The sequence below is a fragment of the Sebastes fasciatus genome, chromosome 6 (assembly GCF_043250625.1).
Source record: "Sebastes fasciatus isolate fSebFas1 chromosome 6, fSebFas1.pri, whole genome shotgun sequence".
Taxonomy (NCBI): domain Eukaryota; kingdom Metazoa; phylum Chordata; class Actinopteri; order Perciformes; family Sebastidae; genus Sebastes; species Sebastes fasciatus.
The window spans coordinates 31,740,103-31,758,661 of NC_133800.1; the positions used below are offsets into that span (position 1 = coordinate 31,740,103).

Here is an 18,559-nt window from a genome sequence, read left to right on the forward strand (position 1 = left end):
AATAAATAACACGTAAAATGACTACTTTATAATATTATGACTTTATTCTCATAATATTACGACTTTTTTTTCTCGTAAACTTCTGACTTTTTTCTCGAAATATTATGACTTTATTCTCTAAATCTCAGATTTTTTTTTTTTTCCGTCATACCGTTGTACCATAGACCTACAACAATGATAAATAAAAATGAAAATGTAAACAAAAAACAGTAATTCATATCCATTTGTAAAAATCCACAGGGAGCCAATAGACAGGAGCTAAAGAGCCTCAGGTTGCTGACTCCTGCTTTAGCCTATAGCCTACCACCATGGGGCTGAGGTTGTTGTTAACTGGAAAGTACGAGTTTAAAAAGAAGCATTTGAATGCAGCACGGGAGGCGCGCCTCAAGCTGAGGTGAGAAGAAGAAGAAGAAGAAGAGGAAGAAAACATGATGAACTGATGAAGTCTGACTGCACAGACTCAGAACATGTGGACGGAGGTGAAAAACAAGAGCAGGACTGTCACTAGCAACGGAAACAGCTCGAAGGTAAGAAGCTAAAGATAATATTATGTGTCTCTTTCCGCAGAGCAGCATGCAGTCTTCCTACCACCAAAACAAGTCTGTTGCTCCAGACTGAGCCTCCCTCTCTCTCTCTCTCTCGGGTTAAAACGTGACCTATAACTCATTTACTTGTTTACAAGCCTTCAGTCTGGAAGCTGTTTTTATTAGCCAGCTGCAGGAGCAAGTGTCTCGACGCAAATGATGTAAACATGTGTTTCTTAATATATTTCCTTCTTATCTTTTGCACGTTTTCTTATCTTTGCTGCCTGAAGCGCTCACATTTTTTCCACATTGTTGGACTTCCTGCAGCAAGTTTCCACCTCAGCTGTGATCCAGCCTGCACTCCTTCCTCTCGGTTTCTTTTCTCTTTGTGTCCCGAACAACTATTATTAAGTGACTTATATTTAACCTCTACAGGAGCTTCTTATGCTCCACTTTATTTATGTTAAAACACGAATGTTTTGCTGCATGGTTTTGCAGATGGTTGATCCAGATGTGACACCTCTAGACACTGTTCTACAGAGAAATGGTGAGTTTTTATCTCTTCTATCTTCTTCTTTAGCCGTTTATCTGGGTTTTATCTTCGTTTTTTAGTTGTAAGTTGGCATCTTTTATTTACTTTTAATTATAGTAAAAAGCTGAACTACATGTATGTCCACTACCACAGTGCCTAAATCAGATTACAGTGCCAGATAAATGGGGAAATCCACTTGAGGTAAATTCCATCTTGTAGTATGACAGCTTTAGTTAACTGGAAATCATTCTAGTTCCTTATATAATTCTCCTGAAGTTTTATTTCTGGGTTCTGCCCATTAACAAGAACATTGGCCGACTTTTATTTAGTTCAATTTCTCACAATATTGCAGGCAAATATTGTTTATACAGGCACGAAATAATGTTTCTGTATCAGACCTATTTTTAATTCAGAAAATAGAAAATGCAGTGGTTACTAAGTGCAAAATATTCAATGTGGCAAGAAAAAAAACATTCCACATTATAGATAATTTCATATCTCGATAACAATACATATCATGATATATCATGTTTTCTGGTGGTTCAATTAAGGCTGTCCTGAATACAATTTTTTGGGCTTCAATGAGAAATATTCAAAGGTATTGGAAACTTTGCTGGCTGACATGTTGTTCTACCTGTCTGTCTCGGGACAGTGCCGCTGCCACACTACTGTACACACAACAAACAGCGATATCTATCTAAAAATAACTAATAATATTTAAAGTTGAGTATGAATAATGTTGTTGGAGTATTCCTTATTTAATGGGCTATTTTGTGATTTATACATTATAGTTACATACTTCTATATTTAAAAAAAACCCCACAAAAACGAAGCATTCGAATACTGATTTGGAGGTCGATTACCATGGCAACGGTCAAAGCTTCGAAGCATTTGGGTCAGCCCTAAATTCAATAAATAAATAGTCAATATGAAATAACCACTGGTAAACCTATTTCTGTATACTCCTGTGTGAATTAAATACTTGACAAATGACTTGAATATTTTCTCATTTTAATAACTCTAAAGCAAAATAAACACAACAGTTTTGAGTGAAATTATAGAGGAAAAAAAGAAATGAATATTGGCCTAGCCTATATTGCGAAAGAAACAATATATTAGAATATATACGATAGACATTTTTATATTAATTTGATGATATATATCGTCATATTGCAAAGTCCTATGAAACACCGTTCAATGCTCACAGGCAAAACTACTGTAACTAAAGACATGGGTGTTATACAGTATGAATGTTTTAGATACACAGAGAATGCATGAAATAAAACATACTAAATTAGTCCAGAGGAAAGTTACTGTTCAATAGTTTTAATTAAAATTGAAATCCCATATAGTTTAGGCACATGTATCACACAATCTTTTATATCAGCACTGTTAAGTATTTTATATTTTTTCCACATGAAGGCTCAGCTGCAGCTGCCACTCTTCCTTCTCATACAGATGACTCTTCAACCAGCCGCAGTGGGATCATCCCCGGTGAGACTAAAATCTCTTGTCTTTACAGAAAGGAGTGTAAGAAAATGTCAGAAATATCGAGTATCACAATATGTTTTTTGATACTGTATTGATTTTCAAAAACACTGTATTGATTTTTAATTAATAGTCTACATGCAAATAATGACTCAATCAATATCAATCAAAAAAGTAAACTTTATTTACTCATATTTTATGCATATGATGGTGTGTTCTATGACAGTTTTCACAATATATCGCCTTGCTTACAGAATCGCAATATATTGAATGGTAACCCCCTGTATCATGATACGTATCGTATCGCCAGATTCTTGACAATACACAGCCAAATTTACAGACCCTGTATGACCCTGTTTCAGAGAAAAACACCCGATTTATAAGATGTAAAAGTTAACAAAGGCAGTTTTCACTCTGTGGGTTGAGATCCACACATATAATAAGGTGAAATTGAGTTGCACTAACAGCCAAACAAGCTTTAAAAACATCTTGTCATTTTGCTGGGGGCTGTTTTCACTGGCTGCGTCAGACGCCGAGATTTTCCAAAAATACTCACTTCTGAGACTGCTGGTTTGTGTCACACTCATAAAAAATATGACACTTACATAACAGTGTCAGCTCACCAGACCCAGACTAGAAAAATTGGAAAGGGCAGTGAAATTCCTCAGGTCTCAGCAGCGGGCAGTAATATTATGAATGCAGGATGACAGTCTGCACAGCTCTGAAAGATGACATTTACAAGCCTCAGGCAGGAAGGGAGAAATCCCCAAAGCACCGAAAAGACACTCCAGATGTTGTTTCTATATACGATAGTGGAGGATTAATATACATATTAGCATACACAGTCATAAAAGTTTAGTTTTCTGTTGGTTCACTCGGCTCAACAGGATGAAATTTCTGCAGAAGATCCATTGTGCAACACTGCAATTGGTGTATGCACGTGCCCTCATGTATGTGTATTTGTGTTTTAACATGTTTGTGTATGTTTTTTAGGTGCGATTGCAGCCACAGTGTTCATTGTCTTTCTACTCGCTCTCTACGCGGTCCTGTGGAAGTGCATGGTGTCGCCTCCAAAACGGTAAAGGACCGACACACAAGCCTCAACTCGACTTTTACTGGAGCTTCAAGTTAGATTTTTGTTGACACAGCGAACTTGCAAACTGCCAAACGTTCACCTGCCTTTTAGCGTCACAAGTCTGAACTTTGTATCCACATGATGCAACTTTTTCCACTTCATATTAAATTGTGTTTTTTTTGTGTTTCCCTTTCAGAAAGCACAGGAAGAAGAGGGTGAGAGTGAAACAGAGGACGACTGTGTGAAGACTGGCTGCCAGGTTGAAAATACCTTTTCGTCTGTTTTGGACTTTAATGGTTCGGACTAAAATCTGAGAGCAGACTTTGCTCAGTCAGAGAAAAGCACCAGAGTGACAGTATGCCTCTGAGGAAGATCCTCCTAATAGATCAAAGATCAAACCAGTGGATGATGTGCCACCAGTTTCCCTCAGCTGTACTGTTTACTGTTGACTCAAAGCTCTGTGTTGATGTGAAACACAGGTCAGATCGTACTGCTGTTTTTTTTGTTTTTTTCTGTGAACTCTGCACTACTGAGTGACGAGGCGGCTCAGCCACCGCTCGCTCCAGTGACCAATAAGCTGCGCGGCATATTTAGTATGTGTTGATGTGTTTTGTACCTCCACCAAGTGGACGGTTGCATTTAAACATGCCCTCTACTAGTATTTCTTCATACTATTTTTATTAAGTACATAATGGCATCAGTAGGTTCCATTTTAATCGTTTCTTAAAGATTATTTTAACTCCTAAAGCTGCTGGGATGTTCAGAACAACCAGCACATCACTCTACTACTACTACTACTCGAGTATTTAGACCGCATTTACTGTGGAAATCTAGAAATGGATTTTGTTTTATATTTGTCCTCTGTTGTCTTCTTTGAAATCCACACGTTACTCAGGATGTTGTAACTACTGTATGACTTTTAACTATTCAAAACTGTGACTTTTTTTTATGTAATGTGAATATAAATAAATGCTAATATTTGTGGCTGAGTCATAAAATGGTGAAACTTCAATTCACACTCAATCATTTGTTTTTCCTTCGTTTCCTGTTGTAACTTAATCTAATGTTATGGAACGAGGAAAGAAATGCTGTGGATGGATTTCTGCAGAAATTTAAATGAAACCGAGCAGTTGACAGATTAAGTGTCAGTATGAGTGTAAAGGGAAACGTTTCTCTGTGTGTCGGACATCAATAATATCAGGTCACGAATCACTGAATCTATAATCTCTTATACAATAAGAAAAGACGGAGCCGGATGGACGCATCCTGCATGAGTGGACTCAGTCCAGCAGCCACTGAGCCACCCTGCTTATTATACAATGATGCAGATTGACATTGTGTCTGAAGAACAAAGCATCTATTTACAGTATTTACACTCTTGAAAACATATGACAGAGTTTTGTGTTTTCCGAGGCCTGTACTACGAAGCGAGTTCAACATACCCAGAGTATCTTCTCATTATCTGGCTTAACTAACCCTAACAAACGCGATCCTACGAAGATGGTTATCAACTCGGTAAATCAACCCAGGGTTTCTCAATCTGGTTATGAGCGCGTTCAAATGAAAGGGGCGGTGTTTGCAGCATGTGACCAATCACAAACATGGACAAGTCTACGGTCAGCAGAGCGGCACATTTTACAAAGGAAGATCAAACTATAGCCTAATATTAGCTCTGATTGGTCAGTATGCAGTTCTTTTATACGAGTTGATCTCTTATCTGGAACATAACCTGCTCCGGAGCAGGTTAGCTGTTCAGCATGAGTTACCATGGCGATCTACCCCAGTAAGAAGTGAACCATCGAACCGAGGATTAACCCCTGAAGTTACCTCGCTAACCCCATATCCTGCTTCATAGTACAGACCTCTGGTCTTTGACTTATAAAATATCATTGGCGATATAACCATATATAACACTAAATGGTTCCTGCAGACTCTCAGAAGGTTCAGAGCTTGATTTGATTTCGTTGACTTGTGCCTCAGACAAATCCTCCTTCACGGTGTGCAAGTAAGTCTTGTTAGTGATGCACGTTACTTGTTGAAGGGCCGGTCTGTCCCAGAACACAGTGACTGACTGTGGACAGTAGTCTGACTGGAGCAGCGGCACACAGGAGGGTGACGAGGCTGAAGGAGCGGACTGGGAACCAGGAGAGGGCAGTGTGCTCAGGGGTTCAGGATCTCTCAGTTTAGTCGTTTCAGCCACGGGAGGTTTGGTGTTCAGGATCTCAATATCACAGCTGATGCACTCCTCTACCTTCTGAGCCTGCAGCCTCTCACCAGTCTGTACAAACACATAGGGGGGATTATAATGATGTAGGCACATGAGTTTAGGTAATAGAAGCAGGTCCATATAGAACGGTGTTTGTGCTCGAGTGCGGCAGGTATATCGGCCCAGAAGAGGATCTACTTTGCTATGCAGTTCGCTACAACAGGGATTTCCAGGCGACGACTTTCTGTGTTTACTTTCAGTCTCATTCAAAGACAAATGTTGGAAATTATTTCTGTTGAACAGATGTTTTTGGGGGTTGTGGTCGTTGCCCTAGGTAACCTTTTTTTCTGTGTTTCACAAATTTCTACAACAGAGGCGGTGAGTAAAATGTTATCATGACTTCATAATGGACCAAAAATATGTGAATAACAAATAAATAAACAAGACAAATACTGAATTTTGCTTTGAAATTTTGCTCTTAAAACCTCTTTTGAACCAACAATTTATAAGGTTATTTTACTTATTTTGAAAGCTGATTGATGAGTTGCTTTCTGGTGGTTTATTTGAATTCATCTGCAAAACACTAACCAGGAAATTCAGTTACTAATTTGCTTATATAGTATCTCTGTGAGTGAAATAAGCCAATTATTGATATAAAAAATGCAAATACTGAACCACCTGAATATATAGAATCGCTTTCAACAAGTGTTTAGGAAATCTATAAGAAGCTAAAAACAAACCATCCTTTTTTAAAACCACTGTGGAGGGAGGGAAATTAATTTTGTTGAAATAGTTTAATATTTCACTGCTCTCCAAAAAGTAGGACTTTCCTCGAGCAAAGAAATTCTTAGTCGACTAACACTCATCGTAATCGATTAGTTGAATTTATCGATAGATCTGTTAAACTTTGCCACAAAGATCACACAAAAGCACCACTTTAAATCTTTTGTTTTCCAGAGATGTGCTCTGAAGTTTCTGGGAAATAAGTTATTCATCATGAAAAAGCATAAAAAAAAACGACTAATCGAGTAAAGAAATCTTAGTCAGGAACTAAAACAACCGATTAGTCGACTAATCAACTGAGAGAGGGCAGCCCTGGCAAAAAATAAACAAAAAAAGAATTATTTATTTATATATATATATATTTATTTACGTATTATGTACTAAATGTGTGTTGTTTAAAAAAAAAAAAAAAATGTGTTGTTGTCTCCTCTCTATGCATGATTTGATTATTTTGGTTTGTCTGTACCTCGTGCAGGAAGCTGTCCAACTCAGGAGGTTTGATGTTCATACCAGCAGGATAAGCAAATATCTTCTTCAGCCTGGAAGAGAAACCGAACAACAAAAGAAGATGGAAGTGAGAAAGAGGCTCCAGGCGAATGTCTAAGTGAAGATTTAAAGATGAAGTTACTCACATTTTTCTTTGATGCCACACGAAAATGATGCAGCCCAGCAGTGTCAAGATGGGAGGCAGTATCTTAGCCAGGTGAGCAGAGTCTACCAGAGGACAGAATATCCCACTTTTTTAAAATTTTGAATGCTTTATGTGTCATTAATAAAGGCGGTTGCTAACAAGTGGCTAAATGAGACTATTAAACGTCATCACGCCGACTCGTCCATCTTTACAGCCTCGTTGTGTGTACTCACGCTCATGCGACCGTGGTGTAGTTCGTTCAAAGTCTAACGTTAGCTTTTTACTTTTGCCGATTTCATTCACAATTTAATAATCCTAAACGGGTTTTTTTCTTCGTATTATTAATTTCTTTTTCATTCTTTTTTTATTTTATTCTATTATTTTTTTTTGTTTGCTTATTTATTTATTTATTTTTTTATTTCAATTTTGAATGCTTATGTTGTTTTGTCTAGTGTACTTATTGTGTTCGTCTCTAAGCTCAACTACTTAAAAATTGGTAAATAAACTATTGTAATTATGAACTGTAAATTGCATTTGCGAAAACTAAAGAAAAAAAAGGGGAAAAAATAAAGTATAAAAAAAATAAAAGTAGAATAAAGCAATAAAATGATGGATGAAGACTTTAAAAATAAATAAATTAAAATTTTAAAAGTGGTGTTCATTTGTGAAGATTATCTTGCTGAACAAAACGTTGCCAGTATCATAAACATTTGTTTGCCACAGAGCTTATTTTCTGCAATAATCCAAAATCCAATGGAAAAATCCCATTGGCTTTTGTCGAGGGAACCAAGGTGATGCGGTGATGCTAATTTTCCGGTTGGACTACACAAATATGTCATCCCTGCAGAGCTCTATTGTAATGTCTCTATGATTGCACTGAATGTGATGGAGCTCACGGTGGGTTCTCGTCCTGATGGTGATGTTGGTTGGTTGTCCTGGTCCCTCCTTAGTGAGAGCGCTCACAGAGAAAGCATACTCTCTGTTCTGCTGCAGACCGTTTATGGTCACAGACTTCCTCCGAGGGTCTGCCACCGACACGTTGAACAGATCTAGATGCACACAAGATTATAAATGCACTGTTTCAGGTTTTTCTGCATATTTTGTTTTTGAACACAGAAAAAGATCAACATCAAGCATTAGTAACACTGGAAGCTTTCCTCTGCACCTACTTGCAGCATGACCTGGCAGCGTACCAGACCCTACTTCCTGTGCTGTTACCAGGTAACCAGTGATGAATGCCGGATGAGCCAGATCTTCCTCATTGTAACTCCATTCCAGTGTCACAGATGATGAAGTACTCTGAACAGGTTCAACCAGACTCGGGGACTGTACAGATTCTGAGGATACGGTGTTTTTTAGGAAGGAAGAGTGAATCAATTAGAATTAAAAGAGCAATAATGGAACATCCCCAACTATTTTAAACTACAGAGACTTTCTAATCAGACACCTGCATTGTTAAGCTGATGTCAGAATCTGCTGCAAAAGCTTTGATTTGATCGCTTTGTGGTTATTTTTTTTTATAAAATGAAAACTGGTCGTCAGTCAACAGGAATATAATTTCCATATCTTCTACCTCCTCTCTGCATATCTAAAACAGGAAAGATGGTGTCTTGTGTATAGATAACATCTGGAGGATGTCACACCTTATTAAATGTTTAATATTTATCACCCTTATCTCTTCTGCAGTATGTCTCCCTGTCCTGTTTGTTTGCTCTGAAACACACCTTAAACCTCTCTACTAGACCAGCAAAACATCGGATTAACCTCTTAGAGAAATACTGTTCTCAGATGCACATAAATACAACACACACATTTCCAGTACAACTCTTTAATCAGTAATAACACTCACTGAGCTCTTGTGAGTATCCAGTCTGTACCTCCACTAGTCTGTGTCCGTCATCTGTGCATCCATAGATATTAAATGTGTACCTGAAACCTGCTTTGAAATTTCCTGCAAAATAAAAAGGTGAAGACAATGAACGTCAAAATAGGAAGAACCCAAAAGGTGCATTTTCAGTGTCCACTAAAGGAAAAAACAACAAAACCAAAACTTACTAGCAGGTAGGAACAATGTGTTGTTTCCCTCCGGCACCTTCAGCCATCGCAGAGTACAAGGCACTGTGCTTCCCAGAATGCACCACTCCACAGTATAGCCACAGGTGGCAGTGTCCTGATTGTCCCAGGACAGATTAAAACCAGCAGCTGTGCTGTTGCTGCTCAACCGCTTCTTCACTGGGAGGATTTCTGGACAGACACACAAATTTCAGACGGACTGTGGTGTTGCAACCAGAAAAGTATTAGTGAGGGTAAGTTAAAAAACCCCCCAAAAAAACAGAATAAACAAATATATTAGCTAGAGAAAACTTCATCACTGTCCAAAATGGCATACTCTCATACAATATGTGTACTATCGTTCCACATACTTTGGTGTGAATAAACAGTATTATGTATCTTTTCGGACACACGGAGCAGTAATTTCCGTAGTCACTTCCTGAGAGCCTCCTTGCCGGTTGGAGACGCGTAACCATGGTAACCCGTGCCAACCTCATGTGACCGAACGTTAATTTGTGAGAATCAAAGTCTGAACTAATTTAAAGTATATATTACGCCTAGCAAAGTGAAATCTTATTGAAGCGTTATTGATGTTACAGATCTGTCCGTCAACATCTGTTTATGACCGTTGTGATCACTACTGCATTGCATTGTGGGGTATTTATGTGTCCAGCGTTGTATACTGTAATATTTCACTGGAAATAGTATGCAATTCATGTATTATTGGTTTCACAAACTACAAAATCTCACATACCGTTTAGCATGTTAGTATGGAATTTCAGATGCAACCTTTGTTAATGCAGTAGCTGACAGGAAGTAGACTTAGACCAAAGCTGTTGCCCTAGCAACATAATGGCAATGAAAAGGTCTTTATAAACAAAAAATTCAGCTAAAGAACACTTGCAGAGCGAAAACCTCAAAACCAACACTGAACAGTGAATCTCAGCTGAGTCCACGTGCGTTGCTCACCTCCATCGTCACTCTGTGGGACGGTGATGTGAGCAGAGAAGATGGAACCGGTGTGGAGAACAGCCTGGACGGTGAAGTCACACTGTCCCAGATTGATGGAGACCTCCGCCTGGGTTTGTCCACCATCCTTCCACTCAGTCCAGTTTTGACCTTCTTGCGACCACTGAACTTCGTAGCGTTGGATGTTCACTATGGCTGCTGAGCCAGGAACATGCTGAGAATAAAGGTGGTCATGAAAGTTGTGAAAAGTTAATGTTGTGGTGACATATAGTATATTCCCTTAATTAAACCAGACAACGAGTTTGTGTGATATTACGCCAGTATTTGTACCAAAATAAAACATTTGTAGGAAAATAGACATCGTCTCACTGGAGTCCACAATAGAGTAACTTGACGAATGTTCGGGTCGGACAGCTGCTTTATTATCCTCCATACATCCAAGGTCACCAACGGATCTGAGGAGATCACATCAAGGTTATTTGTTCAAGGCATCACAGGCATGGAAGATCATTCAATACCAGTATATTCATATGTACGAAGACTAGTACTATCAGTAGTTTACAGCCATGTCAGAAGATAGAAAGTACTTCTCACCCATCTTTTTAAGTGGTTACGTCTCCAGTCTGCTCTTGAGCGCACAGCTGATAGGTACGTGGTTTGTTTACATGACATAACCTAATGCTTGCTGTTGGGACACCATGTCTCTCTCTCTCTGCCATTACGCTTGTTGTTGAATTATTCCTCGTTCAGCTTTCATTTACAATTAATGAAAGTGATGTTATGTGATGCGACCACCGCGGAAGTGCTGCTTTTTTTTCACAATCCAATGTGAATTTTCATATTTGAATATGTGTTTTTTTTTTACTAGAATATTAAAATTGTTAGAATATTCATTGACAGCCCTAGTATGTGACGATTAAAATTAAGAAAAGGAATTGGAGGAGGAAAATTAACTTTCCTTGTAGTTGTGTGGGCAAAGTTGGATATCATGCAACCATTATGTCTTGAGTTAAAAATGTTGAAGGGTAAATTATTGCCTGATTTACATAGGCCTGAAATAGAATGAAATTTTTGGTCTTAACTTGGTCTGAGCATGGTCTTCCTGACGTCACCCTTATATACACTATATTATCCTTCTAATAGACACTTTTTGTACTCACAGGTTGTGAAGGTTATGGGCTGTGTCCTATCTCCCCAGAGCCTGCGATTGGCAGAGCAGCGTACCCTCGTAGAGTAACGGGTGTTGGGAAACAGATGTTCCAGCTGGACTTTGCAGAGACTGCTCACACTATTGCAGTTCAGCTGTTATAAACACAAAGACAGAAGGTAAAAAAAAAAAAAAGGCACTAAAATGTCCAACTTTCAATTCTGCAGTATGAATATGTTAGTTAAACCGGATTAAACTCACCTCGGTGATGCTGTATGGGTCCGTAGTGACCTGACAGAGGAGGTTCAGTTGGGTCAGGTTCCCCCGTACGATCCAGGACACAGTGGTGTGCATCACCCCTGGGCTCACTCTGTCTACATCCACCACAGGAAGCACTAACGGAAACACACACACATGAAACCCACACATAAGTTTATCTTCATGTGGTTGTGTGCATACTTGCCAACCCTCACAATTTTCCCAGGAGACGTTTTTCATTACCCTCCCGGTGTCCTCCAGGGGTCACAATTCTCCCGTATTTCTCTCTATTTCTGACAAATTCTCACTTTCATTATCTGTTTCTGGCACTGAACAGCGTGTATAAGGCCTACAACTCTAAAAAGTCTAGAGCTGTCAAACCGCTCGGTCAACAATACAGCTACACTCGCACAGCCGCTCGCACCTCGTCCTCCTCCGCGAGTGAGAAACTGAGAGTACTAAGAGAAATAAATACAAAACAATACAAAAATACAATAAATTTCAGATGTCATGGAAAGTAGAATTCCTGTTTCTTATGGATAATATTAGGAAAGGGGCCTGTATTTTGTCAAATCTGCACCGTCAGTGTACTTATTTTGTTATTTTCATTCTGTAAAAATCACCACAGTGCAGGAAGCAAAGTCTCTAAAGCTCACATTCTCTCTAGGTTGGCAAGTATGAACAACATGATGACTACACCAGTATTATTGTGATGTTGCTTGAGTATTTATACCTTTATATAAAGAGTATAGCAACAACATATACTGTATATTCTGTTTAGATGTTTGTGTGACCTCTGACCTCTGTCAGAGATGTTGAAGCTGTAGCTCTCCGTCTCCTCTCCCAGCTGGTCCTTCACCACCACACTGATGTTGTATTCCTCCAACTGTGGGACGGCCGGGAAAGTACAAGACGACGGCGTGCAGTTGATGGGAGCCTGGTCTGAGTTCCTGTGTTTTCAACAACAATGAAGGGAAAGGGAAAAGACTGTTTTGGGATTTGTTTAATAAAAAAAAAACTTTTCTGCCCTGTAAGTTAGAGTCAAGCTGAGAAATATCTCAAGGTTATTGCTGATGCGGAAAGTTGAATCGCTACAGGTCGTCCGATTACAACTGCCACATTCACTGTATTTTTTTATTAATTTTTTAATTTATTTTTGCATTAAGTGACAGCCCCCTCATTTGCATAATGAGGTAAAAATGTATAAAGAAATGTAACAAGAAATGTATAAAGAATACAGAAATACGTAAATAAGTTTGGATAAATAAATAAGGGGTGAAATGCAAAGGGGAAAATTGTGCATACATAAATAAATAAATAAATAAATACATATATTTTAAAATACATATAAAAGAAAATAAATGCAAAAATAAATAAATGAACAAAAAATAAAAAAATAATATTTTTTAAAATTAAAATATATAAAAGGGAAAATTAAATAGAAGTGTAAATAAATAAAGGAATTAATACAAAGAAATAAAAAAAGAAGCAAATCAAAACAGAAATATCAATTTCACACATTTGATCAATTAATTAATGGTTACATTTATTTAGTATTATTTTTGCTGTAATTAATGACATATTCATTTATCGAGTCATTTGTTCATTTCTTTATTCATTTCTTTTTGGCAGGTTCTGTCCTCCATGTCAAAACCGTGGACCACTTCTTATAATATACATGTCTACAGTATATTTAACCACAGCAAATATTACACACCTTATGGAAGAACAGTTAATTAACAAAATGTATTATATTTAACTCCAATTTTACCTGCACACCAAGCCTTAATTAGTAACACCTGCACAGCTGCTTGCCTCACCCTATAGGCGTGACAGTAACGTGTGCATCATGGCAATTAACTGCATCTTTGCCCATAAATTCCCTATGCATTTTGTTTAAAACTTCAAAAATGGTAGTTAACCCTCTTAAACAGTTCTCTATACAATATCCAGTGCGTTAATATAGCAGCAAACAACTAACCTTATTTGCTATGTAAAGACATAACGTTAGCTAGCTGTGTTGAGGGCCATGCGGAAGCAATAGAAATGCTCCAAATCTTCCATTTAGCACCAAATTAAACTCTATTTCTAACAGAAAGAACAGAAAGACCATTTATTACTCACTTTTCTTAGACTGCACACCAACAAAGTCCATCAACTGAAGTCCCAATGCCAAGCTAATGAAGCTGTCTGGTTACTTTTCTCTGCCTGTCTAAAACTCTCTTAATTGGCAATAATTAGAGCTGCACATGATTGGTGGAATAAACGTCAATCAATGAACCAACCAATCAGAGCCATAGAACTGAAATATGTCCCGCCTTCTCATCCGGTGGTCTTTTTTAAACAGTAAAAAAAAGTTTTATGTTATAACAATAAATTATGACGTTTTAACATGAAAAAAATCAAGTTATAACAAGATAAATAGTATATTGTTATAACAAGAAACGTTTCTTGTTATAACGTGAAAAGTTTGCATGTGGTAATAACGTGAAATATATTGTTATACTGTGAAAAACATCTTGTTAAAACAATACGTTATAAGGTGATACTGAGGCAGCAATACACTGCTGTAGTGTACTTATGTAGTCCACGTTGAAGAGCGTGGAAGCAGCTCCAAATTAATTAAATATACATTTTATATTTGAAACCTCGTATTAATAATAAATAAATAAATCTCCTTTGAGCCTGTCTGCACATCGGGTCCAATCATGAGGATGGACAGTAGGAGCATTGCCCTAATTATGATTTATTTACTATTTAAAGTGGCAATCTGAAAGATTTTCATTTAAATAAATGTTGAGTCGCTACACTGTAAAAAAATTTTTTTTTAAAAATTACGTTTTTTTCAAGAAATTTTACATTTTTTGTCTGTATTTCAAAATGACAGAATTTTTTTTAAAAATTACATGTTTCATTTGTGATTTATATGTAAATGGTCTTAGATTTACAGTATATTTTGTAATCACAATCGTAATTATCTGTATTTAATCTTTTCTTGATCATTTTTAAAGATAATTATTCAGTTTTTTAGAGGTTTCTGACTCTATTTTAACAATTAATTTATGTTAGAAGAAAAGGATTTCATGGAATTAAAAAAATATTTCTTGTAAATGGTTTTAGATTTACGGTGTATGACTATTCTAACAATAAATATATGTTAAAAGTAAAATATTTCTTGTAATATTACAGTAATAAAGGCTAATTATATAAAGATAATTACTGTTTTTTTTTACAGTTTATTTATGTTAATTAACAGACAGTATTTTTCCGTTTTTTTAACAGACATTTTCTGGCGCCCCTGCTGCCGGAACATTTCCGTTATTTTACACTTTTTTTTTACAGTGTATCGATCACCAAAGGAGGTAACACAATGGTGATTGAGCCTATTGATGAACGTACTGCAATATTTATATTTTGCAGTATTGTGAAATGGGTGTCTGGGGTGGCATTCCCTGCAAATTACAGTTTTTCCTCCATTGTATACACACAACAAATGGAAATATGCATACAATTCTGAAATTTTACACACACATATACATAGAAATATAATTTTTATATTTTATTTCTGCAATCAACCCAGACTGAAATCTCAAAGATTGCCACTTTAACATAGCAGATTAACATAGAAATGTGTTGCTCAATCTGAGCCCCAACATTTGAGTTCGTACACAGTGTCAAAGAGGAGAGCTGGGAGAAAAAATGTGCAAAAAAGAATGAATGTTTGGGTTTTATGTGTGCACTTACTCTATGTGGAGAGTGTGTGTTTGCTTGTTGCGATCATTCGGGTCTCGTTTTCTGCCTGAATCCCAGTTGCAAATGACATTTATCATGTCTGAGGTCACACACCTGAGGTTTCTGGGCTTCTGGGGAGGAACTACAGCGCATATATACATGTATGTAAAAGTTCTTTGGAAAAATAATATTTAAAAGATGTCAAGAATGTATATAAAACTATTAATAATTCAAACTTACAACTGATGTAGTTCCAGGCATAACTGATTAAGCCTGTTGCATTACTGCAAAAGAGTGTGAGACGTTTAATGAGTGCTACTGGGATGGTCAGGTTAGGTACAGAGATAGCCTTGACTCCGGCTCCAACGCTGATAAGAGGATATTCGCGGTTATTCAAGGTCATGCTGGTGATATTGATGGTGACTCCTCTGGGGGGAACACAGCAGAACATGGCACTAGTGTGCTCTCTCAGCACACGCTGGAAGGGGAAGATCTTGGTCTTATTTGCTTGGACTCCTAAAGGTTACAGAGGAGAGTTATGGTCAGCAGTGTGTACAAGCAAGGGTGCTGTATCTATAATCTCTGGTATGTTCTAGGGCCACTAAACTCTCAACAAGATTTTGGACTGAAGAGTGAGTGAAAAACATCATGTATCATTAAAACAAAAACAGAAAAAACAAAAGTGTTACATCCAAGTCTGTTATGGCCAGGTTTCGAGTAGGATGTGCATTGCAACAGACGTTTGCAATGACAGTAACAGTTGAGAAACACTGATATAAAGATTGGTGGAAGGGAAGTTAAAAGAGTGGAGGGGCCTCCCTCTCGCTAAGAGAACAGAAAGTATCACTTATTTGACGTCATGATCTTATCAGTGTAACAGTGCACACAAGAAACTGGCCTGTTTTCTACGAATTTGGTTTAGTTTTACTCACTGACAATTAAGAACCAGAGTAGCATCATCTCACCATAGTTGGTCTTCCAGTCGCTCCAGGGACTCGGGACAGACTGATTATAGAAATGTCGTATCCTGACTGAGTGGTCGACACACTCCAGAGGCACATCTGAGGTCCACGTCCATGTGTATTCATCCGAATCCACAGAATATAAACTTAGATTTCTCTAGAATGAGAAAAACAGGAAAGAATTGTACATTAATTTTGTGATTATCCATAATATCACGACATTAAATGCTGCTAAAAGAAGGATAATACCATAAAATAGATAGAGAAGAGATAGAGAGCCTTTAAACAGCATGCAACCCAGACAACAAATCTTACAGTAGGCTACTCACATTGTAAATAACGATGTGGTTTTCAGCACGGCCAATCTGGATCTCATAAATGTCACCCACTAAGCTGTGGTTTACCAGCCAGTTCACCAAGAGGCTTTGCTTGTCGCTGATAGCCTGCAGATGACTGATGCTCGGCCTTGACGGCTGCCAAACTGCTGCACAACATATGCAAAGTTACAGGACACACTGTGAGGAGATGAGAGAATTTAAATAAAACAAACTCACCAGTGTCAAAGGAGCATCCACTGTGATCCTCAGACAATATTAGATACAACCCAAGCAGGTTAATCAAGGAGATTCTGAAACGTATCATCCTCTCAATACAGGAACAGTCAAAGCAAAACAAGTGCCGGCCGTTCACAGTCACACACTGACTGGAAGTCCCAGCAGTCAATGCTTAATGACAGTCTGCCTACAATATTGCGTAACGATGTAACGTCAGAGCCAATGAGAGGAGTGTAAATGTCAAACTGATGTTGCTTTAATGTGTTTCACGCAAAGCAAAATACACTAAAAACAAGATGTTTGCCACAATAGCTTTATACACATCGCAATATCAATATGGCACAACACAATTCTGATTACAGAGATTATTACAAGAGAACACATGTCAAACAAAAATATTATTAATGTTGACAGTGCATGAAGCAATTTACACAGAATAAATTATCAGAAAAGGAGATGAACAGAAAACACACTTTACAGAAATCACTTACAGTATCAGACAGCAAGATTTTTGGCACTTAAGTGAGAAAAATAATAATAATAGGAATATAATTTCCTCCTCCAACAGTGTGCATAGGTAGCCTTTCCATAAAACTATACATATATTTAATATTTATACAATAATGTCAGTATACTTTGATGTCTTTTAGATGCTCACAATCCCTTATAAATATCATCAAAGATCACATGGAGAAATAATAGCACTCTATACATAGTTTGGGGACGGGCTCGATTGGCTTCTCAAATATCTCCATTTTCTTCTAAGTGCTCGTCAATACTTCTGTCCTGATATCCTGGAGCTTTAGGTCCCAGTGTACAAATGTACCTCTCGGCCATCAAACAAGTGCAACGGATGCTAAAAAGAATCATAGTAGAAGTGAAAACACGGGTATCAAAGCAGATTTACAAAGAATTTGTTTGCAAAAGGCACAATGGTTTCATGATGCAGGATGAGAACGATTAACGGCCGTCACATACACTGATAAAGGCACATATATCTGGGTATACTTCCTCCCTGCAACGATCTGATTATTCAGGTTTTTCAAAATGAAAACAAACGGACACATTATACACGAATGCATACAAGCAACAGATATTATCGGTCCAGTTCTATGACGGGCAGCTTGCATTGCTCGTTTCTCTCCGAAGGGTCTCAGAGATAGACAATGTTCTCCTCGCCTCCCTCCTCCCCGTTCTGTCCTTCGAGAGAGAGGTAGGCCTGCGGAGGGAGGAGGGGGGCGAGAGAGGGAGACGAGGAGTAGCCCTCCTCATAAAGTCTGTGACCGGTGACCTCTGACCTCCAGGGACCCAGGGATCGTCTGTCCAACGGTGGGCTGAAGTCTGCTAGGAGAACAACAGAAAAAGGTACAGTGTGTAAGATTTGGCGGCATCTAGTGGTGTGGTTGCAGAATGTAACCAACAGAGTACCCTCTGCTCACTCCTCCCTTTCTAAGACTGCGGTAACGTTAAGCCATCCTAACCATAATAACACTATTTGAGGAGCAACGGAAGTCAGATGGCGGCTTTTGGTACCACGGTTTTGCACTCTACGGCTCACGTTACCGCAGTTTCACAAGTGTGTCGGAGAACTACGGTGGCTTTTGGGTAATGTAAAAAAAATGAGAAAGACTCTCTCTAGAGTCAGT

The 18,559-nt window shown here is 38.0% G+C and overlaps 3 protein-coding genes across 13 annotated transcripts in view; 1 reads left to right on the forward strand and 2 right to left on the reverse strand.

The window, feature by feature from the left end:
* Positions 1 to 349: 349 nt before the first annotated feature.
* Positions 350 to 4,617, forward strand: LOC141769833 (uncharacterized). Its single transcript, XM_074639279.1, has 5 exons — positions 350 to 527; positions 1,023 to 1,071; positions 2,479 to 2,550; positions 3,538 to 3,622; positions 3,816 to 4,617. The coding sequence occupies exons 1-5, from the start codon at positions 468 to 470 to the stop codon at positions 3,862 to 3,864; spliced, it is 315 nt and encodes a 104-aa protein (XP_074495380.1). The 5' UTR covers positions 350 to 467; the 3' UTR covers positions 3,865 to 4,617.
* Positions 4,618 to 4,926: 309 nt separating this feature from the next.
* Positions 4,927 to 17,067, reverse strand: osmr (oncostatin M receptor). 4 transcript variants are annotated; one of them, XM_074639273.1, is made up of 17 exons: positions 16,914 to 17,067; positions 16,689 to 16,840; positions 16,363 to 16,516; positions 15,638 to 15,913; positions 15,410 to 15,539; positions 12,467 to 12,615; positions 11,669 to 11,802; positions 11,421 to 11,562; positions 10,630 to 10,715; positions 10,261 to 10,474; positions 9,295 to 9,483; positions 9,089 to 9,190; positions 8,409 to 8,576; positions 8,136 to 8,288; positions 7,241 to 7,322; positions 7,075 to 7,147; positions 4,927 to 5,897 (listed from the first exon to the last, which is right to left on the reverse strand). In XM_074639273.1, exons 1-17 carry the CDS (start codon positions 16,999 to 17,001, stop codon positions 5,496 to 5,498), a joined length of 2,694 nt encoding a protein of 897 aa, XP_074495374.1. In that variant the 5' UTR covers positions 17,002 to 17,067; the 3' UTR covers positions 4,927 to 5,495. The 4 variants fall into 4 exon arrangements, with proteins under 4 accessions (XP_074495374.1, XP_074495373.1, XP_074495372.1 ...); XM_074639272.1 differs by having other exon boundaries at positions 9,089 to 9,193; XM_074639271.1 differs by having other exon boundaries at positions 16,689 to 16,843.
* An 83-nt stretch (positions 17,068 to 17,150) lies between these two features.
* Positions 17,151 to 18,559, reverse strand: part of LOC141769828 (rho guanine nucleotide exchange factor 28-like) — a 186,254-nt gene continuing 184,845 nt past the window's right edge. For 7 of the 8 annotated variants that reach the window (XM_074639266.1, XM_074639265.1, XM_074639263.1 and 4 more), the window contains one exon: positions 17,151 to 18,257. In XM_074639266.1, coding sequence (XP_074495367.1) covers positions 18,067 to 18,257 — 191 coding nt within the window. In that variant the 3' untranslated portion in view covers positions 17,151 to 18,066. The remainder of the gene's footprint in view (positions 18,258 to 18,559) is intronic. The other variant, XM_074639262.1, reaches the window with a different exon arrangement.